Source organism: Diplotaxodon limnothrissa, linkage group LG19 (genome assembly GCF_057381915.1).
Source record: "Diplotaxodon limnothrissa isolate DT_005_m linkage group LG19, D_limnothrissa_male_GT1.1, whole genome shotgun sequence".
Lineage (NCBI taxonomy): Eukaryota > Metazoa > Chordata > Actinopteri > Cichliformes > Cichlidae > Diplotaxodon > Diplotaxodon limnothrissa.
The window spans coordinates 10098201-10110530 of NC_140614.1; the positions used below are offsets into that span (position 1 = coordinate 10098201).

A 12330-nucleotide genomic window follows, 5' to 3' on the forward strand; every position below is an offset into this window, starting at 1 on the left:
ACTCTTGTTCTCTTCTGCTTGTTTTCTTTTTTCTTTCTCAACAGGTGATCCAGGTGATTGAAATATGCATTTTTTTTCTTTTTTCTTTTTTTTTCTTTTTTTTTTTCCCTGCCCATTCTGTTGGTTTTTGGTTTTTGCCCTTCTCCCCCATCCCTCTTCTCAGCTGTTTCTCTTTCCCTCTTTCTTTCTCCCCTTCTTTCCTCCAGTCAAGTCTGTCCCGTATTCAACAAGTGAAAATAAAATAAACAATAAAAGGTGAATCAAATGGACCATTATGGCAAGGCTGGGATGGTCAATTTGGTAAAGTAAATCCGTTGGGCATCGTTCTTTGCCTTTAGACAATAATTCTGATGGCAAAAGAGCCAAACGGGACAGGCAAAAAAAAAAGAAAAAAAAAAAAAGAACCAGGCTCAGGGAGGGGCGGGGCCATCTGCTGCGACTGGTTGGGGTGAGAGAAGGAAGACAGGATAAAGACATGCTGTGGAAGAGAGACAGAGGTTAATAACAGATATGATTCAATGCAGAGAGGTTTATTACTACATAGTGAGTGAGAAAGGTGACTGGAAAGGAAAAACTCAATGCATCATGGGAATCCCCCGGCAGCCTATGTCTATTGCAGCATAACTAAGGGAGGATTCAGGGTCATCTGGTCCAGCCCTAACTATATGCTTTAGCATATAGTGATAGTTGCATTGCTGGCAGGTTGCACCAATAAGACTATATTGTGGTCGTTAGTGACCTTTTCCATTTTGATGTTTTAGGCCTTTTGCAAACCCTTTGTGTTTTCTTTTAAAATAATAAATTTTAACGCATCTGACTGATATTGACCCTCTTGTCCCGTTTATTCTGGGCTCGTTCCTGTAAGAGCTTTGGGCCTGAAAGTTTGCACGAGTAGTATAGAGGCCCTTAGCGGTTACTCTGTGGCTTTTACTCGCTACAGTACACGATGAAGATGTTTTATCTGGTCCAATGACTGCGTGCTTCTGTTGTCTTTACAAATTTAATGTGAAAATAAAAACACATGCAAATTAAAGTCCAGAGCTTAACCTGACTGAAATGCTGTGGTGTGTGGGTCATCGGGACTGCGTGAGACAAAAACAGTATCCTGTAACTCAGCCAGGGTTGCTCTCATGGTCAGTAGGACAACACATTATTTGGTAAAGGTTAGAAAATAGGGAAAAATCGTTAGTGCTGAGAGGCTGGGACTAGTTTGGGGCACTAATGAAGGGATAGTTTAGTGCAAACTATAATTTCTCCCCATCAGTTTTAACCAGTTACACAGACGCACATTCTCATATAAAACTTTGTATACTGCTAAGCCAGGTTACTCTCTCTTGGGAAGACTGGCTGCAGTTAACTGCCTGTGGTTTTCTGAACAAAAGAGATCTGTCAGTGTTCCTGGGTCATTGTCCCAGTGTTTTTCAGTTTTGGACTTTGTCACTGTTTCCTGTTTTATTATGTTAGCTCCGACCTGTGTGCGTTATCTTTTGTTCCACTTCCTGTGTTATTACTTAGATTTAGTTCAGCTGTGTGTATCACCTTTGTTACGTCCCTCTGCAGCCTCTAATCTTCTCAGTGTGTTCAGCTGGTGCTAGAAAAGGCCCTAATGCTTTATTCATCTGGTTCCTGAATGTAAAGGAGGACTATTCATGGGCGAAGCTTCATTATATTCCTTTGCTGTTGTCACTGCAGTTGTGTGACGTCACAGTTATGTCAAACAACCACCAGAATCAAATCAAATCAAAATGTTTTTTTAAATGTTTTTGTAATTTAATTCTCAAATCATCCTTTAATCTGAGTGTTCGACATTCACACATAAGAATAAAGTTTCATTCAGGTGATTGAGATTTGTCACAGCAGGAAACATTTATAGGTCAGTTTGTGTTTATTCTCTGTGTGAATCTTCATGGTTGAGAGCACCCAAGCCACTGCTGCTCCAGCACTGCCAAACACTAAAGTGGCAGCCCATGACAGACCTGATGCACCTAAAGTGAAATCACATTACACACCATTAGCTGTTTGTTATACTTGTTCAACATGTGCAAAGTTTTAATTCTTCATAAAATAATTTATGATGTACATAAATTATCTTACTCATGAACCTTTATTTATAGAGACGTGTCCAAGAAGAGCATTTCATATCTTTGACATTTAGATAAACAGCAACAGTCAAAGTGGACTAAAATATTACAATTTCTAATTTTTCTGGCAGTAATCCTGCTCTATAAGAAAACATGTCTATTTGTTTGGTTGCGGATTTTTTTACACACATTTAGAGAGAGAGAGAGAATATGTAACAAATTATCCAGTTTACCCCAGGACTGCAAGATTGCTATGACAGCTGCTAGAAGTCCACCTCCACCACTGCTGACGGCAACAATTGACATTAGTTTGGCAGCGATGGAGCCTGCTGCTATTCCAGCTGCAGTGAACCCCAGTTTAGCCAGAATGGCAGGAGTCAGAATCACAGTTCCACCAGCTCCTGGATAAAAAAGTTTATATTCATATATTCATATCAAAATTATGCTGTGGTTAATGTGATGGCATACCTGCAAACACAACGACCGCCTTGCCTGTTAATGAAATACAAAAAGATTTCAAATAAAATCTTTACAATTATAAAAATAATTCATATCCACTGCATAATGTGATAACACTGTTATAATATATATATATATATATATATATATATATATATATATATATATATATATATATATATATATATACTCACATATCTCTTCAAAGCTTGTGTCCATGCTTCCAATGATAACACTAAGACACCGAGAGCTCAACTGCAGTCATGGAAAGCTGATCCATGTCTTTTACTTTTTTTTTTTCAAGAGTTGACACTCCCATTTCTGAAAGAACAATACACACTAGACAGGGGAGGAGCAGCATGATGTTTTTTTTTTCTAAACAGTAACATATTCATCTTATGATTGTGGAAACCACATAAAGAATGAAAGAAACATTTCTTTGCAATGATCCAAATAATCTCATTGCAGTAACAATGGGCTCTGCACAATAACAAATTATGTGTAGTAATAACTTCATTATTATAACAACAAACCTGGGGCAGCACGGTGGCACGCTGGTTAGCAGTGATGCCTCACAGCAAGGTCCTGAGTTCAGTTCCACCTTTCTTTCTGTGTGGAGTCTGCAGGTTCTCTCCAGGTATTCTCCCTTCCTCCCACAGTCCAAGAGCTCAACTGCACAGTCCAAACATATGCAGTTAGTGGGCCTAGGTCAGTTGGAAAGTCTGAATTGCCCATATGTGTGAATCTGACTATGAACGATTGTGTCTATGAGTTAGTGATCCCTGAGACAGACTCAGTACCCTGCCTCTTGCCCTAAAACAGGGGGGGTTGTTACATAAAAACACTTGCAGTTTCTCTGTAGCAAAGACTTAAACCTTTAAGTGTTATAGTCATGATTGTTGATTGGCTTCTTCTCCACATTTTTATAACAGCACTACTTTCTACACTGCAGTACCTTTTAAATAATGCTCACAAGGATATTGAATCAAAATGTGTTCCAACACACAACTTTTACACCCTTTTGTTTATAAGTCTGTAGATGAGGATGTTAGAGCTCCATGAGACAGACTTAAAGCCTATAAACCATCATTTATATTAAGGTTGACATTTTTTAAGCTTAAACTGTGTTGATTCACATTAATGTCATGAGGAATGCCGAGCTTTGCTATCATGAGAAAATAAATGCACACAACTTGTTTTGAAAGGAGAAAGAGAAAGACAAAGTCCTGTTCCTTCAATCATCACTTACCTGAATGTAAACTATGCCGGTATGTCATGGGTATGTTTGCAGTATGGGCGAGGTTTAATGCTGTCGTCATTGCAGTGGTGTGACAATCTTTGAACAACTACAAGAACCATTTCTTATGAACTGAAACTTTTGTGCAACAAAATAAATACACAACAACCAAAGTGCTTGTTTAAATCAGGTCACCTAAGACATTTCTTGTAAGGCAATAAAGACGTTTCTGTTCTGGTCTCCATGAAATGTTCCAGTTGTGACATTAAAAATCCAGCACTTTCAAAAATGTGCTTGGATGCATGTTGGTGTCTGTCTCCACCTGAGGAAGAACTTTTTGGCCTCTAATTATTTTAAATGTGTAATTTATTTTCTCTGAGGAAGGTCAGAGGTTTAAAGAAGTGCAGTATATCTGCCGTCCTTACAGATCTGCCAGTGATCTTTTTTGCTCCCACACATAATACAGAAACATTTTCAGTGACCCAAGTAACGTTTATATATGCTCCCTGTGATAAGGTTGTTCTTGTTTGTTTTCATATTAAGCAAGTGATTTAACATAAGGATTAAAACAGAAAGAAAAACCCTTGAAATAATCCATGTGTAAAATCCGTAATAAAGATGGCATTAAATAAATGAGTAAATATGTCAAACCCCTGAGATCCAACCTCACAATCACTTGTTCCATGATGACTAAAGAAAGTTTATTTACATCACAGACCCAGTGACGCCCATTCTAAGAGTTTCATTTTCCGGGAAAACAGCTGATCCTCACACTCCTATATAAGTCCAGTCGTCCAACACAGTCCAGGCTTAGGCTCCTGATCCTGAGTGCAACAATGGGTCTGTGTGAGTACAGCTGCCTTTTTCAAATCATCTCTACATCATATAAGTTCATGATTGTAGCATCACTGAAAATGTCTAAATAGCTCAGGCTGAGCTTTGGTAAGATGTTTTTTTTCCCCTTTCTTTCTTATGTTTCAGTGACAGGCTTAGCGATCGCAATCGGAGCAGGTAACAAACCTCTTTGTTTATTGATGTATTTTTACATCTAACACTCATAGGTGAAGTCACACATATCATACATGTATTCATTTTAAAACATCCTGATGATCAGTAACCAGGTGTTTCTTCCTGTTGTCAGGTGGAGCAGTGGTCTCTGCTCCTATTGTCCTGGGGGCTGTAGGTTTCACCTCAGTTGGTATAGCTGCAGGCTCCTACGCTGCAAGCATGATGTCTGCAGCTGCTGTGGCCAATGGAGGAGGAGTGGCAGCAGGAAGTGCAGTGGCTGTTTTGCAGTCAGCAGGTAAAAATAAATAAATAAATATTTTACCAGCGATTACTCAAAAACCTTTATTATAAACCTGAAAGATCCCAGAAACAATAACATGTGACTGTGCTGCAGTGAGGATAATACGACGGACTATTAGGTCCACGTAAAGAAAAAATATTATCAATCATTTTGAGAATAAAGTCGAAATGTGGAGATTACAAGTGTCTGAAGAAAAGCTCCCACGGTTGCTACTGTATGTCATCAGAGTTTGTGAAATTGTGCTTCAGAATCGGTTTTAGTAAGAAAGAAAGAAATGATTTTTCTTTAAGCTCATAAACACAGTGTGGTGATAAGTGTTAGGTTGTACAAAAAGCTGCGGCTGGTAATGGACAGATGCGAGGTTATCGATGGTTACATCCTCATGCAATAAAGAGGATGAATGTTGTATCACAAGACGGCTGATCAGTTTGTTTCACTAACTCATCTAAATAAGGAATTTTCTTTAGCGGATATAGCGCATGTGGCAGTTTGTGTTCAAACAGTAATGTCCATATCAACAACTTTTTTCTTGTGGCTCTAATACTCCGTCGTAGGATAAAGCCTCCCCCTCTCCTCTGCAGCTCAGTTACTTCATCTAACTGCTCGATCAGCTGTCTGGTGTTCTGAAGCCTGTTTTCTCTCTGCAGGTATGGCAGGTCTGTCTGGGGCCGCCACCGCAGCCGTGGGCTCTGTTGGAGGGGCTGTGGGATTTTTGGCTACTCTCATCTGAGACCAGGAAATTATGATAATCAGAAAGAAAAATAATAATAACAAAGAATATAATTACTGTTGTTAGAAACAGTTACCAAAAGTATCAGCGTCATGCTTCAGTAAAGCTTGGCTGAAATGTGAGTGCTGGTAATGCTGTGGTGTTTTATTACAAAACACATGAACACGGTCAAATTGTGCAACTTTAAATAAAGCCCTAATAATGAAAAGCATTTTAAAGTTGTGTTCTGGTTATTTTTATTATTTTGTTTATATTTTATTATTCTATTTATGTTATCTGAAAATACTAAGACATGTATCATTATTTTTATATAATTGAGTACCAAAGCTGACATATTTGGTTTCTATAACTGGCAGAAATAAAGCGATCACCAAAGCTTGAAGTGAAGTCAGACACACTGAGTGTCGCACATGATACAAATTCTACTTGTAAGCATAAATTATTTGGATTTATTTTCTCACTGCATTATTATACTGATAAGAAAGTGATATTTTGCCATCTGGTTATAAATAGATGGTCTGCTAAAAATCTGATTACAACTCATTTAAACTATGGGTAATGACGTCGTTGCATTTAATCATGCAAATCTCTCATGATTGAAATCAACGCATTTTTTGTTTTATTTTATTTTATTTTATGCTATATAGAACTTTCCTGTCAGAAGCTACAGCCACAATGATACTGGTTTCTTTATTTATACACGTAACCCCTTCATAAACGAAACACAAAAATACAGATAGGGGAGACCGGGGATAGTTGTAACATTTTTGACATTTCTGTCTGTAAATTGAAGCTCTTTTAAGGTAGTGGATTCAAATTGTAATGCAAAGTATTTACATGTCTCTGCTATTAAATAGTGCAGCTATTTTCTCTGCAGCACAATTACCCATTGCATGGTATGGTCTCAAACACGAAGAGTGAAATGTTACAATTAACCCCATAGTCTGGGTTAGTTGTAACATATCATGCGGTAAAATGTAACACAATGAAATAAGGGTACTAACAAAACATTAACATGTAATCTTTGTTTATTCAACACATGAATGCACTTAGAGCCATTTATGTAGCTCTGTGTGTGTGTGACAGAATGCAGAAATCTAGCTTTTGAACATATTCCAACCCCCCCAAAAAAGACAAATTATGGAAATTTCTGCAACTGAATATTTCATTAATTTTGGTTGGTCTTCCTTGAGTTTGGCCTCATTGGCTCAGTGGGCATTATAACCTAAAACTCTTGCACCAAATTTGAACATAACAATGAAGCTGAAAAAATGTAGTTTTTCACCAGCATCGCAATTCCATTACTTTTTATCATGGCTTACCTTGGTGTGGTTTGCAAAGTGCTTCAGAAAGATGAGGAAATCTGTTTCTTGCACCCATCCTGATTTATTTCCACTACCAGTACTTCCTACTGGTCCATCTCTGACACAGTGGTCTGCATAATGTATGTGTGGGAACACAAACAGTGGAGGAATTGTGTTGCCAATGGCATTAACCGCATATACAAATGCGACCAGTGAACCTCTCTCTGCTGATGTTGTTGCCCCAACTTGTTTAATATAAGTTAAAGTAATAGTGTGGCAAGTTGTAACATCTGCATTATTGTTACAACTAACCCAGACTGTTGCTGTTACAACTGACCCAGACTCCTATAGCCATGAACTAGCTTACATTACAGCCAACGGCTAAAACACTAGCACTAAAGACCTACACAGAATATATCCCCATAGACATACAAATAACATAATTTAAGTTTGATGAGTTTAACTGCAAAGCAGATAATGCTATTAGGAATTGAAATAAAGTAGAAAAACTTACTTTTTGGCAAACAAATTACTTTTTTTCGTGTTAAATTGTCTGTGTTTGACAAAATGTGCTGATTTTTCACATGTGATAGCAGAACTGAATTGGGCATGCACAGGATGAGTCACATCATTTGAAACTTAGCCCTGATTGGAGAAATTGGAAGTGTTACAACTGACCCACGTTACAACTATCCCCGGTCTCCCCTACAGTTTGTGTTGCTCTCTGTCGCCCTCGGTTGTTCAGCTCTGAACATAAGGTTTTGTTACTGAGGAAAGGAAACCTTGCTTGCTATAAAAATCAGCCCATTTCAGAGCAGACGCAGGACAGAGGAGCTGTCATGATCCTGGGTCCTTTTGACCCAGCGTTTTGTGTTTTCTCTTCGCGATTTTGGTTCTGTTCTCTAATTGGTGTTTACCCTGTTTCCCCCCCGTGTGTTCCTGTTTTATTGTGAAGGTCTGCGTCTTATGTGAGTGTTTTCAGTTTGCCTCCCTGGTCTCGTCATGTTAATCACTCCCAGCTGTGTCTCCCACCTGTGTGTAATCTCCCTGTGTTCTCTGATTGTATTTAAGTTGTATTTTCTGTCTTGGTAATCGCTGGTTCGTCTGTGTTGTTTCCCCTCGCTCTCCCTGTATGTATTTCTCCGGACCTCCCTGCATCCTCATTCTGGTTTGTCTTATTAGTTTACACAGATTAGGTTTCCGGTTTCATGTTTTGTCGCCACCGCTGTTTGTACTCACACCCCTGTAAATAAACACTCATCTGCACCAGAGCTGCCGCATTTTGGGTCCTATTTCATATTCCACACGGCTTGCCCCAGCAAACCGTGACAGGAGCAGTGGCAGCTGGACGTGTGGTGGCTGTTTTGCAGTCAGCAGGTAAGTTAATACTTAGATGTTTCATTAGGATTTTAACTTGTAACAAAGAAAAAGTTCATGAAAACATCATAATCTTAGATTAGATAATGACACTATGCTCTATCATTATAATAGTACATATAACAATGACATAATCAATGATCTAATTAATGATAACAATAACTGTGAATAATGATTCAATTCATTTTAATTTTATTTATACAGCACTAAATCACAAACACAGTTGCTGAGTAACTGAGTCCCAGGGCTGACATACTTGTTATACTTGCTATAGAAATAAAGCGATCACCAAAGCTTGAAGTGAAAACACAAAGTCGGACACACTCGAGTGTCGCACATGATACAAATTCTACTTGTAAGCACAAATTGTTTGGATTTTGTTTTATCAGTGCATTATTATGCACTGCTAACAAAGTGACATATTACCATCTGGTTATAAATTGATGGTCTGCCAAAAACTAATTTCCGACATTTAAACTGTTGTGAATGACACACTGGCGTTTAATCTGATGCAAATTTCTCATGAACGAAATCAAAAATTATTTATTTTATTTTATGCTATAAAGAACATTTCTTTCAGAAGCTACAGCCACAAAGACACTGGTTTCTTTATTTTATACATGTGACCACTTCATAAATCCTACTAACACCACGGCATTTACCAATATAAGCAAAGATAAGAAACACAAAAAGTAAAGAGAAATGACTCTCCAGTTTGTGTGGCTCTCTGTCGCCCTCTTTTTTTCAGCTCTGAACATAAAGTTTTGTTTCCGAGGAAAGGAAACCTTTCTTGCTATAAAAATCAGCCCATTTCAGAGCAGACGCAGAGCAGATAAAGACATGGACCCCGGTGAGTCATTTGAGTTGCTGTGCATGGATCGTCTTTGATTTAAAAAAATTATGGAATGTTAATGTGTTCTTATGTTGTGTTGTAGTGACAGCTGTGTGCAGTGCTGCAGGAGCAGGTAAGCACTTTATTCAATTTTAACTCATTTGAATCAAAGCCCGATCCATGTCTGATCCATGTCTTCTTCCTGCAGTAGGTGCCGTAGTCGCTGCTCCTGCTCTTCTGGGAGCTGCTGGTTTCACCTCAGCAGGAATAGCTGCAGGCTCCTACGCTGCAGGCATGATGTCGTCTGCTGCAGTTGCTAACGGAGGAGGAGTGGCAGCTGGAAGTGTGGTGGCTGCTTTGCAGTCAGCAGGTAAATAAATAATTAGACGTTTTATTCGGATTTTAACTTGCAACAACATGCAAAAAGACAATTTTCATGAAAATATCACAATTTTAGATTAGATAATGACACTATATTGTATCATTATGATAATAAATATAACAATGACATCATCAATTGTATCATTAATGATAACAATAACTGTGAATAATGACGATGATAATGATTCAGTACACTGTGATATCAGCAGGACTGAAGTTATATAGGCACAAAGTATAAGTATTTCTCAGCTTCTTTGTGTCATGGTGCTGCAGGTGCAGCTGGTCTGTCAGCTACTGCTGGTGCTGCTGTAGCTGGTGCTGGAGCAGCAGTGGGATGGCTGGCGAGTTTCATCAGCTGAAAATCATGAAGAACTCATATATTTGCTTTACCCATCTTTTTATGCCTAAAGACGAATAAAAATACTTAAGAAAAAAATCCTGATTGAAGTTGTCATAATTCATGCATGAAAGGCTTAAGTATTACATTAATAAAAAGATTTAAATTCCAGGTGATCTCAGCAATAATATTGTTTTTTAGCCGTTTGTAATACTAACTGTACTGTTAAACTTATATATAACAAGGACAACACAAGTTCTTACAGATGGACGACTGATGAGGCAGGTTTAAGAGTGCAGTCAGAAATGAACATAACTGCCATGTGTTATGTGTTTAGTTTATCTCTCTTTTAGTTTACAGTTAAAAGGAAGCCATTTTATCCAAAAAATCCAAATCCAATTTAAAAACAGAAGGTTTCCCCAAAGTGCTGTACAGAAACAAAAGGGTAAAACACAAGATAAAACCACTGACACTCACATTGAAGCATAATAATATACATAATGAACATATCAACTCACACCAGTCTAGATGCTATCGAAAAAAGGTGTGTTTTCAAAAGCGACTTAAAAACAGGAAACGAAGATGCCTGTCTAATATTTAAAGGCAGCATATTCCAAAGTTTGGGGGCCATAATCGAAAAGGCTCGTTCTCCTTTACGTTTTAGCCTAGATTTTGGGACAACCAACAGCTGCTGGTCAGCTTTTAATGTCACCTCACAGATTATCATCATCATGATTACAGCAACTGTTAGCGTGTTTATTTATTCACCTTGAGAACTCAAAGCCAAAACATTTCTTCTTTTGATAAATGTATTTGTTCAAGGTTCAAGGGTTCAAGGTTCAAGGTTCTTTATTTGTCACATGCATAGTTATACAAGTATATGTGTATATGTATATGTGTATACGTATGTATATGTGTATACGTATGTATATGTGTATACGTATGTATATGTGTATACGTATGTATATGTGTATACGTATGTATATGTGTGTGTGTGTATATATATGTGGTATTTACATTGGGTGAATATGCATTAGCAGCAGCAAGCAGGTGAATTCTGTACATTAATATGAATAGACATCTGACTATTTTACAGGATAGACAATATAAACATATTTAAAATTAAAGGAATTGAAATGTACATTGTGCCTTGGTTTAGTGTCTGGAAGAGTCCTGTCTCAGTCAATTATAGATGATGTGAGAGGGCGGGTGTGTGTGTTTAGGGCACGGATGGCTTGGGGATAGAAGCTCCTCTTGAGTCTCCCTGTCCTTGCCCGGAAGATGAGGAACCTTCTACCAGATTGCAGAAGTTGGAACAGTTTGTTGCCAGGATGGGACGGGTCCTTCAGTATCTGTAAGGCATTGAATGATTTATAAGGCATTTAATGATTAAAGATGAGCATGTACATGAGTCCTGTCAGGCTCATGTGCTGAACTGAACCAGAAACACACATGCAGAATCAACAATGACAATAAACTGAGAGAAACAGAGGGTTTAAATTAAACTGGGTAATGGTGATAAGAACAAGGTGATACACACAGCTGAACTAAATCTAAGTAATAACACAGGAAGTGGAACAAAAGATAACGCACACAGGTCGGAGCTAACATAATAAAACAGGAAACAGTGACAAAGTCCAAAACTGAAAAACACTGGGACAATGACCCAGGAACACTGACAGATCTCTTTTGTTCAGAAAACCACAGGCAGTTACCTGCAGCCAGTTTTCCCAAGAGAGAGTAACCTGGCTCAGCAGTATACAAAGTTTTATATGTGAATGTGTATACTGGTGTAACTGGTTAAAACTGATGGGGAGAAATTATAGTTTGCACTAAACTATCCCTTCATTGGTGCCCCAAACTAGTCCCAGCCTCTCAGCACTAACGATTTTTCCCTATTTTCTAACCTGTACCAAATAACGTGTTGTCTTACTGACCATGAGAGCAACCCTGGCTGAGTTACAGGATACTGTTTTTGTCTCACGCAGTCCCGATGACCCACACACCACAGCATTTCAGTCAGGTTAAGCTCTGGACTTTAATTTGCATGTGTTTTTATTTTCACATTAAATTTGTAAAGACAACAGGAGCATGCAGTCATTGGACCAGATAAAACATCTTTATCCTCTACAATTATATTTTATTTCAAAATCATGAGTAAAAATCAGCAACAAAGGTTATCAAACATTTTTGTAATTCTCAAATCATGATTTAATCTCAGTCTTTGACATTTACATATAAGAATACATTTTCATTCAGGATATTGAGATTTGTCACAGGAGG

At 38.0% G+C, this 12330-nt stretch overlaps 2 protein-coding genes and 1 long non-coding RNA gene across 3 annotated transcripts; 2 read left to right on the plus strand and 1 right to left on the minus strand.

Annotated features, from left to right (window-relative positions):
* Positions 1-1851: 1851 nt before the first annotated feature.
* On the minus strand, positions 1852-2759 carry LOC146611716 (interferon alpha-inducible protein 27-like protein 1). The gene is made up of 4 exons (XM_085343548.1): positions 2735-2759; positions 2550-2573; positions 2315-2482; positions 1852-1985 (listed from the first exon to the last, which is right to left on the minus strand). The coding sequence occupies exons 1-4, from the start codon at positions 2757-2759 to the stop codon at positions 1852-1854; spliced, it is 351 nt and encodes a 116-aa protein (XP_085199674.1).
* Positions 2760-4599: 1840 nt separating this feature from the next.
* LOC146611717 (interferon alpha-inducible protein 27, mitochondrial-like) lies at positions 4600-6037 on the plus strand. The gene is made up of 4 exons (XM_085343365.1): positions 4600-4623; positions 4759-4788; positions 4919-5080; positions 5734-6037. The coding sequence occupies exons 1-4, from the start codon at positions 4614-4616 to the stop codon at positions 5814-5816; spliced, it is 285 nt and encodes a 94-aa protein (XP_085199491.1). The 5' UTR covers positions 4600-4613; the 3' UTR covers positions 5817-6037.
* A 2339-nt stretch (positions 6038-8376) lies between these two features.
* On the plus strand, positions 8377-10134 carry LOC146611718 (uncharacterized). The gene is made up of 5 exons (XR_014904948.1): positions 8377-8497; positions 9246-9347; positions 9433-9462; positions 9538-9699; positions 9984-10134. It is a non-coding gene; the product is annotated as an uncharacterized LOC146611718 (long non-coding RNA).
* Positions 10135-12330: the final 2196 nt, after the last annotated feature.